The sequence below is a fragment of the Arvicanthis niloticus genome, chromosome X (assembly GCF_011762505.2).
Source record: "Arvicanthis niloticus isolate mArvNil1 chromosome X, mArvNil1.pat.X, whole genome shotgun sequence".
Lineage (NCBI taxonomy): Eukaryota > Metazoa > Chordata > Mammalia > Rodentia > Muridae > Arvicanthis > Arvicanthis niloticus.
Window position 1 is genome coordinate 41,406,644 of NC_047679.1, and position 20,059 is coordinate 41,426,702.

General features: G+C 36.6%; 1 protein-coding gene across 16 annotated transcripts in view; it reads left to right on the forward strand.

The window, feature by feature from the left end:
* The window catches only part of Dmd (dystrophin), a 1,571,027-nt gene that overhangs the window by 1,547,341 nt on the left and 3,627 nt on the right, over positions 1–20,059 (forward strand). For 8 of the 16 annotated variants that reach the window (XM_076918246.1, XM_076918248.1, XM_076918247.1 and 5 more), the window contains one exon: positions 7,810–7,902. In XM_076918246.1, the coding sequence (XP_076774361.1) occupies positions 7,810–7,902 (93 nt within the window). Of the gene's footprint in view, positions 1–7,809; positions 7,903–16,289; positions 16,322–20,059 lie in introns of all 16 variants that reach the window. The other 8 variants (XM_076918257.1, XM_076918249.1, XM_076918252.1 and 5 more) reach the window with 2 other exon arrangements.

A 20,059-nucleotide genomic window follows, 5' to 3' on the forward strand; every position in this document is an offset into this window, starting at 1 on the left:
AGACTGTAAGGGCAGAAAAATAAGGTTGAAGGTAGGAATGTGTTACTATGGAAGATTGAGAGATTAAGGTGAACCTGGATCTGTGGTTCACACTTGCAATCCCAACAGCTGGGAAGCAGAGGCAGAGTGATGGCTGCAAGTTTTGCTGCCAGCTGGGTTTACATAGTGAATTGTAGGCCAGCTAGGGCTATAGTGAGACAATATCTCAAGAAACGAGGGGGATGGAGAGAGAATGAGAATAGATGGATTGAGGTCAGAGGAGTGAGATTGTGATCAAGAAAGTTGAATAAATGGGATATTAGGAATGGTTTCAAGTTCTTCCTCTATTTACACGTTCAAGGTGTAGGTTCCCACTCAGCTTGGAAGCGTGGTGCATGGACATCACTGAAAAGGTTAGAGTATATACAGCTTATGCTGAAATGTAGCCAGGCTTGAGCAATTCAACCAGCAGGGTACTGAGACCATTGGAGTGACAACAGAGATTCACAGATGGTGAAGAAGGTGGATGAGGATTCTAAGAAGATAAGGATGCCTGAGGAAAGAGAGAATAGTTGAAGCAAATCCAGTGATGTTCAAAACTCACCAGGGCAGAGGGCACCTCCAGGTCCCAAGAAGGCAAACCTTATAGGACAGCCAGGATCTAGTTGTTCTCAAACAGAAGGCGATGTGTTTGCTGTAGTTTTCTTTATTACATGTCAGGGATTTAGGGCAATCTTCATTAGAATCTCTTTTTGTACATGAGATCTGAATACAGCTAATGGACTGTTGGAAGTGAAAATAATAGCATCAAGAATGAAAACATACTGCACAGCTTTGAGAAGTCAATGAATTCTGAAAACAAATGAGCTTTAGTATCTCTGTTATTTCCTACTTCAGGGTTTCTCCTTGCTTCTGAAGTCATGCATGAGAGATTAAATCATGGATTTTAGCTGTGAGCCTCAGAACTCTGGATGCTTAGAAGTATTAATTATTTAGGGTGTCAACACCTAAGAGGCATCATACCTGTTATAGCACTCAAATTAAAGTACATAGCACATTGGTACTGATTAATTGTAGAACCCAGAATGTTCTGTCAGAACTGAATACAGAGATAAAAGTGCTATATGATAGTGCCTAAGTTAGGATAAGAGATAACTTGCCCATTTAAAATTGATAGGATCTGTTGCAATGTTTGGTTTCTGAAAGAAAAGACTAAATTCAAGGGTGCTTTTTCTTGAACTGTGTAAACCAACTTTATTTAATAAAGGGGAAAAAGGGTCCTTTTAAAATGATGGTTCCAAATGTTTAAATAACTGTGATATGTGTTCTTGTATTTTGAACTTTTGAGATGTGGTACAGATGAGATTGGCTGAGTTATATTCTAGATGAAGATAGTATTCTTGAGATCCATAACTCCAGTGCTTTTCTTTCAAGTGAGGTATGGTAGAAGTCATACCAAGTTATTTGTCTAAGGATTCAGCTACAGTTTAGCTGTCTCCATGTGCAAGTACCATATCATAGACTTAACCAACCAAACTTAGAAATATTTGGGGAAGGTATCCATTTGTAATGAAGCATATAGACCTTTTGGTATCATTATTTTCTGAATTTAATAATATAAGAATTAGTTACATATCATTTACATTGTATTACACATTACAAATAATGTAGAAATGATTTAAAGTATATGGGAAAATGCATATGGTTTCTATGAAAATACTTTATATAAGGGGCCTTAGCAGTCATTTTGATCCTGTAACCACCCCCATCCCCTGACAGATCAGGAGGGAGCACTGTACCTCTCTGAGCACAAAGTACTTACTGAAAAGGCTTTTTCCATTACTTGTATTCTATACAGTTGTTACTGGAAGATTATGCAAATGGAATTTACATTTTATTGGAAGAGACAAATAAAAATGGACAAAACTAGTCTTGTTGACATTCCAGACCTCTGTATCTTCATGCAAATTCATTCCTAAGAATTCTTCAGAGCCAGTAACTCCTTACCTTCTCAAACCCACTCTTCCACTGCTTTATTTAAAATACCAAACATTTCCCAAGCATTAAAAGTAGATTTCATTGTTAATATTAATAATTTATATGTGATTTTTTTCTGTGTTTTTTTATTTAGGAAATACTCCAGATTTATAACAAAATTGTAATTAATTCAACATTTTGCCACAGTTGCTATATATCTATTTATTTATGTAACCTTAGACTAATGTTTTGTTTATATGGACATCTATTTTTTGTATGTCTCTAAGATAACATGTTTACATACTCTGCATCGCTTTATCCATATTTTATGTGTGTATCCATCATACTTACATTTATAGAATTGTTTGTTGGCTTATTTTATTTCAGTGACCTATTTAGTATCTGTTTCACATAAAATAACATTTTACCCAAAAGACCTGAAAACATGTCTTCTTTCAAGATGAAAGATATTTTCTTACATAACCAACATAAAATTAGTACTCAAGAAATAAACATTGGTCTGAGGGCTGTAAATCACTGGTAGTGTTCTCATCTCGTATGTGCAAAGCCCTGAATTCAATGTGTAGCACCACAAAATAAAATCAAGTAACTGTTGTTTTCAACTATGATATCTTCAATTCTGCCAATAACATTCTCTGTAGCTTATCATTACCATTATTATTATTATTATTATTATTATTATTATTATTATTATTATTATTATTTAGGATCCAATGAAAGATCATGCTTTTCATATCACTGTCAAGTCTCTGTAATCTCCTTCAGACTCAAAATACTTTCCAGGCAGGCATCGTTACTTGTTCAAGACCAGGTGTTGGTGGCATTGTCCTTAACTGGTATCTGCTTGCTTGCTTCCTTCTGACTCTGTTCCTGCTAAATATTTTATGTAAAGTTACCATGTAAATGATACACAATACTCTTCAGTGAGCTATATCCAGGCTTGCTTTAAGGGTTACTCTCCATCCTCCTCATTCTTCATTCTTCCTGAGATCTCCTTCTATTCTTTGGCTTTTACTATGATTTTTTTTAGTCTAATAATTCATTTTATTTATATACACAAATTTTTTTATTGTTGGATAATGGGATATGCGCATATAACTTGGTTTGTTGAGTCCACACCCATTCCCTTTCTTCTAACTCCTCACTTATACCCATACCATTATTCATATCTTCTCTCTTTTTTCTTTTCTTTTCTTTTCTTTTTTTCTTTAGAGGAAAGAGTTTATTTGGCCTACATATCCCAATCACAAACCATCACTGTAGGAAGCAAAATCATCCTCACAGACAAGTCCATGGTCTTAATCTATTTTAGCTAAGAAGTTCCTCCTGGCTCTGAAATGGCAAGATTTTCTTGAGTTTGTTTGGTTTTTCAATTTAGATTACTTTGGTAATTTGAAGTTTATTTTCCCCTTTTAAAATTAAGGTATTAATTTTATAAAAATAAACTGTCCTTATTTTAAGTGTCAAAAAAAGAAAGATAAGGGGAGAATACCATGTTCAGCCCCATTATCAACCTGACATATCACGAAAAAGAGAACTTCAGTTGAAGCTTCTACTATGTTGATTGTTCTATGTCAAGAGTTCTAGCCCAGACTTCATCCATCAGTGTTTTTTGAAATGTTTTTGACAATTTCCCACGTGTTTTCCTTTCCGCATCTTTCCGTTGTTGTATTCTTCCACCAGTCATAAAGATAAGACTGTTTTTGATTCCTGTTGGGAAAAACAGTTGAACTCTTCATGTCAGCTGTTTCTGCCCCAACTCAGCTCTTTGCCATCCAGTACCTGAACATATATGCATACTGTCTTGATTGGCTTCTCTTTCTTTGGCCTCCCTCTCTTTCAAAGCCATCTCCCAGGTGTTTGTAGTTACTTTGCAGCTATGCAGAGCCTTTTCATTCTATTTCTGATCTAAGGCCTGATTTGCCCACCAAATCAATTCTGAATTTTTTAACGAGGAAGCAATGTTTTTCCTAAGCTGAAATAGATTATCCATTTGGCACAAAATGGATCTTCCTTTTAACTTCATTGTACACTATAGTTTTGACTTGCATTATATCAAGTAATTATATTCTATATTATACATAATTACTTGCAGATCTTTTTTATTGATTATTTTATTTATTTATATTTCAAATGTTGTTCCCCTTCCTGGTCTCTCTTCCTCAAACAATTATTTGCATTTCTTCTCTCTTCATAGAATACCATAGAACTTAAACTCCTTAAAGACAGTTCCAATTTCTTGATCTTTTTTCTGTTTCAATTGATCACTGTCAGGGCAACAAACCTGCAGTCAAGTGCTTGGTGACTTTACACTTTCGTATATCCAGCACAAAAATGTGTGTTTTTTTTTTTTTTTTAATTTTATGTGTGTGTGTCTTGCCTGCATGTATATTTGTGCACCATTCTCTTAGGCTTTATTTTGCTGTGAGGCAGCACCATGACCACGTCAACTATTGTAAAGGAAATATTTCACTGGGGTTGGCTTACAGGTTCAGAGGTTTAGTCCATTGTCATCATGGTTGGAAGTACAGCAGCATGCAGGCAGACATGGTGCTGGAGAGGTAGCTGGGAGTTCTGCATCTGGATCCATAGGCAACAGAAAGAGAGAGCCATTGGGCCTGGCTTAATCTTCTGAAAGCTCAAAGCTCCCCCAGTAACACATTTCCTCCAACAGGGCTATACCTCATAATGGTGCTACTCCCTTTGAGCCTGTGGGGGCCGTTTTTATTCAAACCAGTACTATATGCACGTCTTCTATCTTCAGAGGCCAAAACAGGATGTTGGGTTTCCTGGAACTGGAGTTATGGACACTTGTGAGCCACCATTTGTGCGCTAAGAACCAGACCTGGGTCTTCGGGAAAAGCAGTCATTCTTTTTAACTGCCAGCCCATTTCTCCAGCCCCAAGCACCAAATATTTTTGTGTAGACAGGGGAGAAATCTGTATCTTTGAGATAGTTTGATAATCTTTTATCATAATTTAAAATTGACCAACTAATAATCAATAGCACATATATAAAATATATAAAACTGAAAGCAACTGTTTTCAGTTAGGCTATGAAAACATAGTTGAACCTAAATATACAGTATTAGATAATTCATTGTGCTTTTTCTATTGAAAAACTAGAGAGAATCAAGAAAGACAAGGCATAATGTAATGACATGAAGGCCAAAGTGGTTCAAATCACTCCCCCAAATAGTGGGCATATTTTTTTAAGAATGTAGAACAATATAAGTTATAGGTTAATTAAATTATAACCTAATAGTTTTAAACAGAAGAAGATAGGAGAAAGACTTGATGTCATAGAATCCCTCTCAGTTTTGAAAAACAACTCACTTCCGAAGTGGGTCAGTGCTACAGATGTATTCAGTAACTAATCATGTCATAGTGATCATGTGGGTTCACAAGTCTCCCTCTTGTAGGAAAAAAAACCATTTGCTAAGGCACAGTTCCATGTTTAAAAAGAAAATAATTTGCCTTGATACAGTCATTTGTAAACCTTAGTTTCAAACAAAGCCAGAGAATATTGTTAATAACTCAAAAAAGAGTTTTTAGGCATGTTCATGAGAAGATGAGCTAAATGAAGAAAAAAATAGTAGTTAGCAAGCTTGTCATGACTGTGGCTATTATAATTAGAACATTCTGGGTTGTCTTTTTTATTTTAGTTACATAGTGTATTATTAGGCAAACAGTAAATTTTGCTATCTTACTGGGCTGGCAAATTGAAACAAAGTATATCATTATATATTTTTTTGACCTTTACTTCAAACTTGATATGTATTTACCATTATTTATGGGGCCCTATATTATAATTCAGTTCACATATATAACATGCAGTGATAGTGATCAAGTTGTGGTAATTAGCATTTCTAAATTCTTAAATCCTATTCTTATGTGTTGAGGACCACTGACAATTATTGCAAATAACCACAAAATTTTCAAATGGTGTGTGCATAGCTCCCTGCATTCAAACTCCAACACTCCCCAAAATGTTTGAACGGATACAATTATCACTGGCACAAAAGCTATTAAAACAAGCCAATTTTGCATTTGAATTTAGATACTCCTTTTTGAGGCAGGGATAGCTTACCTGTAAAGATGAACTTAGCTGACACCATTAGCTGATACTTTACAGTTTAATCCTTGAAGTCTTTCGAGAACAGTACTGCCAGACACATCACTGAACTGTACCTGGGTCTTACAATGAAGTTCTAAGAACTTAGGTATGATTTAATTAAACTGTCAGATATATCGACATGATGCTGAGTGTTTCCGCTGGTTCTGATTTAATCTGTAAGATGTACTGTCAGGAACATGGTCTTGCTGCCATTAAAATTGCCTCATGTTTCCCAGTTCAATAAAAATTTGCATCAGTAATGGAACAAAAAGATGTAACTGGCTCTGCAATTGGTCAGGGTTGTGTCTCTTCTGGTAATGTATCATTTGTTTCATGATAGTAGGTGTTCAACTTAAATTTATTAAGAATAAATAAACTAGAAATACTAAATGCTACTTTTTTTCTCTTCTGAAGACCAAAACTTAAAACATGTGTGCATGTATGTATCTACGTGTTCACATATGTGTGCATGCATGTTGAGAGAAGAGGTGAAGGAAGAGGAATCTAGTCTCTTGCTTTTTTGTGAACTTCATTCTTCACTGTGTTTTTCTGTGCTTAGGATTTCAATGAGATTTGCTCTGGCATGAGACTCACAGACTCAGGCTTTTTATCCAGCCCAGCTTCTTAACCCTCCATTCTAGGAACAACATGCAGACTCACGTCCTAGAATATGATTTGTCTTAGCAATGAATCTTTCTGCTTGTACTTTAAAAACAAGCTTGAAAATGCAGGATTAGAATCTTAGCTGAAAATCCAAGCACGGCATAGACCAACGGAAATGAAAAGAATATGTAAATCATTTAATCACTACTTCCCTAGTCATTTCCTAGTCACATGTGAACATGAGCTTGTCCTTAATCCCGTTCAGTATTTCTGACTTGCTCGAACAAGGTCTTGCTTTCAAAGTAACAATGCACTTAACACACAGAGCTTAGAAAGAAGTTATTTCATGGTTAGGAGTTTGATTATTATAAAAAAAACAGCTTTCAAAGAACCTTCGTTAGTTTGGTTTGCCCTGGATAAAATGTTCCCTTACTCAAAATGTTGGGTGAGGAGAGACACCAATGCTCACACTATCTACAAATTCCCAATTCAAAAATGATGATGTAATTCCAAGTAACAAAGAGTAAATTCCTCAGCATTCTGTCTGTGATCCTTACAATACTGATGTTAGTATTTGTTAGTTCATGAACAAGGTTTATTCCTTTTTATTACATTTGACGTTAATGCTACTTTAGTTTTGTTGTTGTTGTTGTTGTTGTTAAATGTGAAAGACTGAAAAACCCCAGTTCCTCCTGTCTCTCATTACCTTTATGGAGTAAATTCAGTCTGCCATGTTCTTGTTTTTCTTGTGTGCTGAGGAAACTCACTGCAAGTGTGTGATAATAATTGTTTCATCTCAAAGAAAAGTTTCACGTTTGTTAATGGGCTTCCAGAAAAGATGTTTTGTAGACTTTGTATTAACTCCTGAGTATGAACACAAGTTTTCTTCCCCAAGAATAATAACACAGGTCAATTACCATGTTGATTTCCACACATTAAGGACGTAGTCCCTAATTATGACATTTGAGGAGTTATTTGAAATGGTTTCTGTTATGATATCCGTGAGCAAATAAAATGAACATACAATGGTTTGTAAAATGTTATTGTGGCCCTTTCCTGTGTCAGCATTTGGCAGAAATGTGATGACTTGTCCTTGTTTTCTCTTTCACTAAGGTGAGGAAGATCTTCTGAGTCCTCCCCAGGACACAAGCACAGGGTTAGAAGAAGTGATGGAGCAACTCAACAACTCCTTCCCTAGTTCAAGAGGTAAGGACCTGTATCTACACGGGACTCAGATCTCACCATTCCCCTCCATTCTAACTGATGTGTTATTGTCTATTAGAAGCCAACATGTACTGACAGAATGCCAATTTGGGTTCATGGTAAGATTTTATTTTTAGTAGAGATTTCCGGCTTTGTGTATTTTGAGTTCAAATACTGGTGTGATCAAATTGTTTCTAGAAGTAAGACATTCCTTTGTACTTCTAAAGTGTATTACTTGGTTCACATGTTGGCTGAGGAGCTAATTATATGGTACCTTTTATTTAAGAGCAGTTATTATGTGACTTACACAGATGAGAAAATTGGTGCTGTGTGCTCCCTGTGTCAGGGATGTAAGGCTACAGTATGCCACAGTGAGGCCCAGAAAATGCCTAGCAAGTAGTAATGGTGGGGATTCTGGCTTGCAATCTGATGCCCTTTGTGTTTGAAAATTGTATCGTATGCCATCATTTTAATATTGGAATAGTTAGATTTCCATAGGTAAAGTTATCAGCTTTTTACTTCCTTGCAAAAAAAAAAGGCATTATTTTTTCATTATCACATTGACCTTGTACATTATTGCACCCCAGACAAAATCACGACTTTAGCACACAGAATTTTCCTGCAGACCTGTATGAGCCACAAACATCTTGCTTCATCCAAAGAGATGTTTTATTGCTCTTCATATGGTTTATTATCTGATACAGTCATTGAAGCTCCCCCTCTCCCCTGTCAATCTATTAAAAGTTAAGGTCCTCTGTGAGCTGATAAAAGGAAAGCATAAGAAGCAAAATGGAAAAAACAGAAAGCTCCATGGGCAGTGATTAGCTCCCCTAATGGGTAACCTAGAAAGGAAGGGTGATGGAAAATCGGAGGATTATGCTCATATCCATAAGGACAATGAGGAGGGTGAGTTTTAGTAGCGTGTTTTTCCTATCTTTTTGTTCAGTGTCAGTTAACAATGACCATTTCGTAGCTATTTGATGTGTGAGTGAAGGTTGTGTAGTGCACATGAAAAGCAATAATGTTCTGGTAGAACACTGCTAAGGAACCATCAGAGAAGCTAATTTTAAATGCCTGTACCAACCATCTTTTCAATGCTGAACACCACTGATTGATTTTTAGCGGATAAAACTCTTACCTGTCTTACACTAACTCCTTGCCCCACCCCCATCCTGACTCTATTAAATATCTCCTCTTCTGAGATGTCATTATTTAGAGCGAGAAGACCATAGACAAGCTTGGTAGAAAATAAAAATGTTCCCCCTTTTGCTATTATCACCTTGTCTTTCCAGATTCTACTAGTGTCCACTGTGTAACAGAGTGAGTATTAGACATGCAAAGGGAGAACGACTTCTTGGCTTTCAAAGACCTTGTGGTTCCCAGCATGGGGCAATAATACAATTTCTATAGTGAAGATATATTTTCCATGAGTGAATCCCTGAAGAATTCTGCTTCTTAGGAAGGAAACTTAGACTTGTGTTGAAATTTCTTCAAGGTTGCATGGGAGTTAGAGGTGTCAGGGCTTTCGGCCTCTACCATACATTTTATAGCTTCACTCTACCATACATTTTATAGGTTCTTCCCTTTTGCTTAAATGGTCATAGACATGTTTCCTCCCAGCTTCATGAACTGCTGGCCCATTTCCCTGCTCTGTGAGAGGTTAAAGGCTACTCTGGATGTAGGCTGGATATCTCTTCCACATTTATCAGGAATGCAGCAGAGAAGGGACAGCCACACAACACCTCCACTCTGATTAGCTTGAAAATGAAATCCTTTGCACTAACTAGCTGCACGTCACTTCTAGAGTTCTTGCATGTAGACTACATGTAGAAGGAACTTCCCAAGACATTAGGAGTGTAGCTTCCCTACTCTACGTAGTGTTTGAAGTTCATAGGGCAAATGTGTCATTTGACTAGTTTTAGTATTGTTTTGCATGTTCGGGACCTTGGGAAACTCTGTTCAGGCCACCTGGATAATGTTATTAAATTAGTACTTAATGAGGGCAATGATCCCCTAAGTGCTCATCTGAGTGCTCTGATATGGAAGAAAGTGTCCTTATAGGTATTTATTCCACTGACTAATTTTTTTACCTAATCATAGTCTGGTGGCTTGAGAAAATTAACTCATTCCAGAAAAGCAAACAAGATACTATATTGCAAGACAGTAAATAGCTAAAGTCTCAGAGTATGTGACTAGATGTGTATGTACGCGTGTGCATGTGCGTGTGCGTGTGCGTGTGTGTGTGTGTGAATATGTATGTGCCTCTATATGGAGGCCAGTGTCTGGCCTCAGATGTCTTCCTCTATCTCTTTGCATCTTATTTTTTGAGACCAGGATCTTTTGCTGAACCCAGGCTCATCATTTCAGCTAGACTAGGGGCAAGTGAGCTACCTGGGTCCAGCTGTTTACCACCCATCTTCTCCCAGCACTGGGGTCATAGATGCACACTGCTATACCTAGCTTTTACATGGCTGCTGGGAACCCAAACTCAGCTTCATTCAGCAAACACTGTGCCCATTGAACTGTCTCCCCAGCCCTTTAGCTGGGTTTTCTATGATGCTACAACCTTGGTTTTTTTGTTTGTTTGTTTGTTTGTTTGTTTGCTTCCTTCTAACTTGGACATTATTATAGGACCCAATTGGTTTAGAAAAGTTTATTTGTAACTAAAAACATAATCTGAAAAGCGCTCTCTCTCTCTCTCTCTCTCTGTGTGTGTGTGTGTGTGTGTGTGTGTGTGTATGCATGTTTGTATACACTTTTGCTTGTGTTCCCTTTGTCTGTTTAAATAGAAAGAGCTGAATGAGGCAGAGACAGCTTAATATTTGGTATATATGTTAGGTTGATATTAAGGAGAAGTTCCAGAGGACCTTAAGTCTTGGGATTAAAGACTCCCAAATCAGAAACCTTTATAAGTCATCCAACAGTCTTTGCTACTCAGAACAGTAACCATCCAACTGGTTTAACTATTTACTATGCATATTTTATCACAAACTGGAATACCTAAATAGTGTATATTGCATATGTGTTTATATACATATACATAGAGGAATTTACTCACAGCAGTTTTACAAAACATGTTTATAATCACATATACATACAAATATCAGAAACAAAATTTTTCTGAAGCAGTACATTTTTATATTACGTGTAATGTCTGCTGTTTCTGTTTAATTTATTCAGGAATAAAATGTTGGTTACAACCTGGTAAAATAATTTTATGATCCAGTGTTACAAAGCTTTCTTATCTATCTTGTCTCAGTTTTCCTTGCCGGTGTATATATCTTGTAAAAATTCACTTATTTTTTTTTACCATGCAAGTTTCTGCCAAAAGTGAGCTAATGTCTCAGAGGACTTGGTACTCTTCCTCTGGTTCATCTGTCCATGTTCCTTTCATTGTATTACCAGAAACAAATGAAGTTCCTGGTTGATACGGCTATTTCAGACAGCTGTTTCAGTAACTCAAAACAGATGTCAGAGCCAGAGGTCTGACATTTAGTGGAAATGTGTTATTAAATACCACCTTCGTGGTTTGTTTTACCCAGCTAGTTAATTTCCAACAGAGGAAAAGCTTTATTGTAGAAAGAAATTAAAACTGTCATAAATTTAGAAAATAAACAGATAAAGTGTGTTACTGTATGCCTTGAAATTACAACATCTGTGCTACCCTTAAACCTGGACCAGAAGGTATCTAAACTTTACCTTTCATTTTCAGAGTGCTTAGAAGCACACAGAAGTTAGGTTCCTTTTTTTTATAGCCATTCAGCAGGTTAAATTGGGCCTCTGATATTATCTACATGGTTTTGTTCAGCTGTTATTGAGATTAATAAATACAGCATGCTTCTCTGCTTAGTGCTAAGCCATGGCCATCTCTATTGTGAATATTAGGCAATATAGACTACAGCACACCCAAGGTGTGCATATGTGCACATTTAAGTCTATGATTTTATCTTTCCTCATTAGTCTTTAGTTATAGTTAGTTGTTCATAATTGAGTGTTCAGTGTACATTAGCTGGTTTCTGTCTGATCTGTTTATCTATTCATAATCTGCCCCTCTTTAAGTACTTATAAACATTGAATTATAGCATAGTAGACATTGCCTACTCTAAAACACTTACCATTATTGCATAGAAACACTACATGAGTAGAACAAGAAATACATATCATTTAAGATTAAGCACCTTAAACACTTTTTTCTTGTGTCTCTGATCATTTAGTGGTCTTCAAATGTAGATTTCTATGTACACGTATACACATTAATAAAAGAAGTGCTTTCTTGGTGATATGGTATTGGACTTTCTAAAATGAAGTGCTCCCTTACGCAGATCCATAAATAATATCATATAAGACAATCTTAGTGCATAAGACAATCAAAAAAATACTCCTATTTGAGGATTTCTTCTACTTCTGAAATTTTATGCTTATTGATCTATTCCACAGCATATTATCACTAAAAGCCCATGGTACTTTTTATTCTTTTTATATCACTGCTGCCCAAATAAGCTCACATACATTCTGCCAAATGCCCCAAAATAACCAACCTCACAAACAGCTTTTTTAAACCTGCTATTTTTTAATATTGAAATCTTCTTTTATGGCACTTTCCTGGGCAAGAAATAAAAGGTAAAACAAAATAAATGTAGGTCATTGCTGAGGCACATGCTTAGCCTGAACAGGGGACTGAGTTCAATCCATAGCATTGAAAAGCCAACAAACAAAAAGGTGGGCAAGGTCTGGAGGAATAGCTCGGCAGTTAAGAACATTGACTTCTTTTTGAGAGAATTTGGGTTTGATTCCCAGCACCTATACAGTGACTCACAATCTTCTGTAATGCCAGTTTCAGGGGTATCCTATGCCGTATTCAGGACTCTGTAGGCACCAGGCATGCATGTAATACAGAGACATACATACAGGCAAAATACCCATGCACATAAAATAAAATACAATTTTTAAAAGTCAGGCAGAAGCTTAATATACACATTCACAAAGGGTATGGTAAAATCATCCATTTATACTGGAGACCCACAATCTAGAAAGTTTGAGCCCTATCGGACCCACTACTGTTTGTGGGAATCAAGGTTATTGTGCCATAGCCACATTCATTCATTTGTATAGAATCCATGGTTTCTCTAAAAGCAGAGTAGTAGTCACCAAGTTTAGTAGTTGCTACAGTGACTATGAGGCTGATAAATCTGAAAGTATTTACTACCTGGTCCTTTGCAGGGAAAGTTTGGTCAGCCTTGCTTTGTACTTTTATCTTGTGTCCATTCATACTCCTTACATGTGCACCCCTGCAAGCTACATGGCAGCTTAGCTTTCCAGCTCAGCAAAGCTCTGGAGATGCATGATTTTGTGCATTTATATCTGTACACCAGAAAGCCTTCACGTTCAGGAGAGTACAGCCATTTGAATCATGTTTGAGTAGTAGTAAAATAGAAACCCCGAAATGATTATCAACCTAAAATCCTAACCCTTAGGTTTTGCTTAAACCCCTAGTGAGCTAAGGAAGCTGACGGTACCTAGAAGACAATAATTTTTCCAAATTCTTTCTCTGAAATCATGAGTTCCAGTCAATAATCTCAAATTCTTGTTGCCTCAGGAAACTAGACTTCCCCAGACCCAACCAAGCTTCTGATTTATACCTAGGCATGCCCAACACAGCTCCCTTTTCTCTTGATTCATTTCCTGATAACATACCACATTGCCAGATAGGCACCCTAACTGAAGATCTATGGAAACATTCTAAAGGGTGTATTTATGAAATAAAATCTTCAAGTGGATACTTGCATTTTAAAATGTTGCAACCAAGTAATTTGTATTTTGTCAGTGAGGAGCTATCTTTAGCACAATAGAAAATGTCGATTTCTACCTTGAAAAAAAGGGGGCCTTTTATTTTGTAGACTATTTGTGAGCCTATGGATAACTATGTGTCAAGAGAAGATTTAGAGAGATATTAGGGTTTCATACACTATGGCTTCTGAAAAAGTACACAGGACAGATCAAATACCTATTACTGCATCGTTTTCAGCAATAACCAGTTGACAATGAACTGTATATAGCTTAAATAAAGAATTAATAAATATCTATAACCTTGGTCACAATAAAATTTTGAAAGTAAATCATACAGATTTTTTACAACTCTGTCCTTGCTAACGTTCTGAAATCTAAAAATAAACCAAAGAACTGTTAGCCTTTGGAATCTAACCTCTAAAGCAGCAGTTTTCAACCATGAGTAGCAAACCCTTTTTAGGGTCAAAGGATCCTTTCACAGAGGTTACATATCAGATATCCTGCATATCATATATTGGCATTATGATTTATAAAAGTAGCAAAATTACAGTTATGAAGTAATATCAAAATACTTTTTGTGGGTATGGTCTCCACAACAGGAAGAATTGTATTAAGGGGTTGCAGCATTAAGAAGGTTGAGAACCACTGCAGAGGTAGGACTCATATCCAGATTACTTATAACACAGAAAAGACTCTTGACTATGTCTTCACTGATACTATCATGTTCTGCTTGGTTTTCTGTTGATGCGATAAAACACTAACCAAAAGCAACTTTATTTTACACTTTATTGTCTATTATCAGTGGATGCTAACACAGAATTCTAGAGACAGGAAGTAAAGCAGAGACCATAGAAGAACATTGGTTAATGGCTTTCTTCCAAGTTCACATTCACCTACTATTCTTATATACCCTGGGCTCCCCTGCCCAGGGATGTACCACCCACACCGAGCTGGGCCCTCCAACATTAGTTTCCACCAATCAATAAAATGCTCCATAAAACTGCTGGCAAGCCAGTCTTCTTCCCAGGTATTTCAAGATGACAATCACGATTGATTCAGTTTCTTCAACACTGATAAAATACCAGTAGCATTTTAGGTAGAGTACATAAGGCTGAGAACAGAGTAGTGGCAGAGATGTTGGCCCTATCCTTCATAAGCCCACAGCCATAGAAGAGACTTGATTCTGCTGCCAGACAATAGAGCTCTGAATGATGAAGATTCAGTTTTCAAAAGAAAAATCTTGGAAGAGAGTCCAAAAGAAAGATTAAGTAATTCATACTAGGTTTTATTTGAGCAATGAAGTATGAAATGATATTCACACCCCTCTCCCTGCCCTCTGTGTGAGTTTGCTTCTGGTAACACACACTACTGAGGAACTCATGCACATATTTTCTCTCTTGTCTCTGGCTTGAGGAATAACATGAATGCATAGTTTTACATGGCCAAATTTCAGTTACTACAACCTTTAAATCTCTGACCTCTTTGGTAAAATTCAGAAGGAAAACAAAGAAGGAAGAGACAATACCCTTGGAAAAATCTTAACATGTACATCGCAAGATTGAAACCTTAACTGTGAGTTGTTAAAGGTTCCATTTCCAGCTCCCTATCTATACTCTAGAGTAGCACCTTTCGAATTGCAGAGGTTTAGTTGTAGAGCCACTGAGAATGGGAACATGGTGAGTTGGGGAGAAAGATAATGTTGGATAGGATCTTTCAGAGCTGTTGGTTTTATTTGCTCAAAAGAGGGAAACTTCATGTAAGACTGTGTGAGGAATTCTCCCATAGCTAAAATCAAAAGGCTTTTGCACAGCCTGGAGACGTGAAATGGGATGTCCAATAATGAATATAATAATGGGATGTTTTCTTACCAGCTTTTGTTTTCAAAACATAGGTTTATATGTAGGCACCGGGTTCTATAAAACAAGAACAGGCTTTAGCCACTGATTCTCAACACACAGTTCTCAATACTTGTTAAAAGGAAGAGGTTGAAAGGTTATTTTTAGATCTCATCCTGTTGTTGGCCCATTTAGTGGGACTTAACCCTTCCTCTCTTCCCTTTCTGCTGCTCACAAACTATCCCCATCAGGACATGCTCATCTTCTAGAAGATAGAACAAACTATTCCCTAGAGTATAGAGCCCATGTCCTCTGTCGGTTCTGCTTTGATACACAATCAACAACTTTTGATGTTTTAATACATGGATTGTGAAGTCAAAAGTAAAGAGATTATGAGATTGTTGAATGCCAAACTTGAGACTATATTATAGTCACCCTTGAAAACAATGGCCTCATTTGTCAAATTCCTATTCTGTGTGATTTTCATCCAGTTTAATGTGTGAAATTTATGGATACTACAAATGATGTCTTTTGGGTCCTGTTATCTGTTTACACTGATTTTAAGTGTATGTAAAGGTTATTTGACTAGCTGTGTCTGTGGGATTTCCTGTTTCTTTTTTTTTTCTCTCTCTCTCTAAGGGAGTAAATGAATTGTCACTTCAATATCTGTTTGGAAAAAGAAGCAAATTTGTATAAAACTGTATATTTATGCATGTATTATTTTTTCCTTTCTGATCTATCTGCCTCTTCCTCTCTCTATTATTAAAGGAAGAAATGCCCCTGGAAAGCCAATGAGAGAGGTTAGTGAGACTCAGGCTCACAGCCATGGCTTCTGTCTGTCTCATCCTGCTTTCTGTGTCTGGCCTTTGTGTAAGAACTGTGTGTGTGCGCACGCGCATGTGTATATTACACATTCTGTCTTCATGTGAGGATGGAAGCCACCTCTCCACCTGCAACTCATGAGGAGAATTCCTCAAATGCTCATTGCGGTTGTCATCTCCATGACGACAACAACAAGGGTGGGGGGAACTTGAGTCTCTCAAATATGGCAATCCTTTCTAGTCCTTAGGTTCGCATCTGTTGCCATCTGCACCACAAACAGAATATTCAAAATAAATTTCACCTTGAACATTATTGATGAGTCATAAAGCTTCCTTCCATTTCCAGGACCTGAGCATTTTCTGCCAGGGTCTTTGGGTTTTAGTCTTCTGAGATGATTACTTCCTTTTATTTTGTTTTGCTTTTCCCCTCTTTTCCTGGTTCCTACACTCCTTCATTTCCATTTAACTAAGATTTGTTTGAGCATGCATTGTGTGCCAAGCACTGTTGTGGGCAGTTGCCATTTATTTTCCTATCACGTAATCTTCAGGACAAACCTATGAGGTAGGTATTCTTCTGAACTCTGTTTTTCACACTTAAGGTAACTGAATCATGGAGTGTGTAAGCAACGTGTCCAGAGTGGAAGAGCCAAGGAAGTCTGGCTTCAAAGTCAAATTAATAGCCTCAGTGCTGAAAGGGCTGCATCGTCTCAACATGCCCTTTAGAAGACTCACTTTTTATTTGGTATTTAGATCCAAACAGAATAGTAACCAATTCGGTTAAAAAAAAAATGAATGTTGGGGGTTTGATGTATTTTTTTTTTCAGTATCGTTTAAATAAATTGAAATGAGTGGGGCACAGCATTAACACCGAATATACTTTGAGTTTTTACAGTGAAAGCTGCTTCTTCATCTTATGCTATTATCTGAACATTGACTTATCTACTCCAGTGACAGCTGGGTGACAAAGTGTTACCTGTCAGTCCAAGTAGAATAAGATTGCCCTAACCAACATTTTCATGTAAAGGAGGGAGGCAAGCAAGCTCTCCTAAGAGATACTAATGGCATGTGCTGTGTTCTGAGAGATAGGCTGGACAGATAGAATGTTCTTGCATATGATCTGCATCCTTAGCACAGAGATAGACAAGTAGACACTGATGCATTTAAACATAAGCAGTCATGGGGCTGGAGAGATGGCTCAGAAGTTAAGTGCTCTTACAGAGGACCAGTTCAGTTCCCAGTACTGTTATCAGGAGGCTCAAACCCACCTGTAACTGTCTTCAGGGGACCCAATAAGCCTCCATGGGCAACTACAAATACCATCTCTCACAAGTACACATAGTTAAAAACATTAGAAAATAGTATAAATCTTTAAAAAAAAAAAAACCTAAGTCATACTAGAAATTCTGCCAATCCCATGCAATTATAATAAAAGTCATGGTTCTCAGTGTGTCTACACTGATGTCCTTTCAAAAAGAGGGAAGAGAATTCAAGGGAGGAAATAGTAGCTTGAAGGAGAAGTTCAGAAAATCTGAATCAGTGATGCATTGAATGCTCCTGACTCGTGTACTTAGTCAATGAAACTTCTCGGTTGATTTTAATGGTAAGTGTTCACCTTAAAATTTAATATTGTTTTGTGGAAAAGAAATGCATCCTAACTTTGAGTCCCTGGACATGTTTTATCCATGAATACTTTTAACGTCCAATAGATTGAATTGAATCAGTGACTACTATCTGAGATGCAGGATAGTGAAATGAGCTCCCAGATGTGACAGTGTCACAACCATAATGACATTATACAGCTATGAAAACACCCTAAACTCATGTTAAGGCCAAATATTTTATTTTCAGAGATGAAATTACAGAGAGGAAAAGATAAGCCTATTTCGCTGCAGTTGTCTGGCTTTTCTTTGGCCAATTGAATGCTAACCATTTATTTGGGAATTGTATTTTTTTTAAAGTAGTGCCAGATTGCTATTGAGGTCTTGGAGCTTTGCCAGAAAGTCTCAATTCCAATCACTGTGGAAAACAACTCCCTTAGGCAGTAGTGGCATGTGAGGCTAAATGTGTTGCAGTTAGTGCCAACTTGGAAACACATAAAACTGTCCTAATGTTCAGCGCATGGTGCCTTTGTGTTCAATAATCCTTGCTTAAGAACGGATTAAATTAATACTTCCTATAGACATATTTTTGTGTCACTCTGTGCCTGAAGCCCATTGCTATTGCTTGAATTCTGGCTACTTTTGGACCGCTTGAATTTATAGTATGATATTTGAATGGTATCTTTAGATTTTGTCAAGTAAAGATAATGACCTCACTGGACCCTCCCTTACACAGAAGATAATATAAACCATGATACATATAAATTTATGTCCTACATCCTTCTTTTACCACTCCAGTAAATTGAGGTTTAATTCCTTGGGTCAGTGTTTTGTCAAAGATAATGAATTTAATTTTATTTTGCTTGCTTTCTGTATCCAATAAAATGCCCATAAAATTAGAATCATTATTCTAATGAAATGGGTATTTATTATATTACCAAATATGTAATACCATACATATAGTGTAGGCATAGCAAGCCATCTCTAAAAGTTCTTTTTTTATATAGCATAAGAATTATAAAGACTCTTACCAACACTGAACAGCCTAAGCAGGTTAATACAACCCAACATTTTATGCTAGTGTGTATGGTATATTAATAATAATGAACCTTTCTTTCTGCTGACAAACTTTTGATTAGCAGATACTCCCTAGAACTACTACTTCAAGGTAGGCCAGTGTTTCTTCTAGGTAAGAACTGAACTCTATTTTAAAGACTAGAAGTATAGACTATAGGGGATATAGACTATCAGTACACTTAGTTTACTATCTATTACTATTACTTACTATTGGTAAGATTGCAAATAATCCAAAAGTTGCAGTTACTCCATCCACTATGAAGTGTGAGTAATTGTGCAGATTGCCCAGGGCTGGCTGCTGTACAGTGAAAAGTAGATACAGGGGACACCCTCCAACCTCTGAATGTCATGTGTATATTTGCATTCTGAGATCCACAGAACAACAAAAGACCCCACTATGACTTTCTGACTTTTTGTTTTCATTTTTCATTTGTGGGTTGCTTTTTAAAGATGGGATCTCACTGCATAACCCAATGGTGGCCTTGAATTTGATTGACATCCTCTTCCTGAGTACCAGCATTACAGGCATACACGAGTATACCTGGTCTTCCTATGTTGAATGAATCTATATCTATATATCTATATATCCAATGATGATTTTAGTTTTTACTGCCATAACACTGGCCCACTTTATGAATAGTACATATGCTCTGTTAAACAATTTAGTATTTGAAGTCTCAACCAAATTACAAAGTAATTTTTTAAAACACAATTAGTTCTCAATGAAGTTCTCTGAAGCAATAAAACTCAAAGAGATTTACAAACTTAGCCATCTTAATATAAATGCTTCAGTGGCATTAAACATTTAATAAATCTTGAATTGATCTGGTACTATTACTATGTAAGTGCTTGCCCATGAATCTTATAATTCTCCCATATTTTGTTTAGCATATGCATGTCTTGAAATAAATATTAAAACAGAATACATGTTCTGGTTTGTCTTTAAATTTCGTTGGGATTTTAGCAATTATGAGACTCTGTCAAGCTGATACATGCTAAGGTAGTAATGGCCTAATAAAGTATCTCATTTCCAAGGGCAATA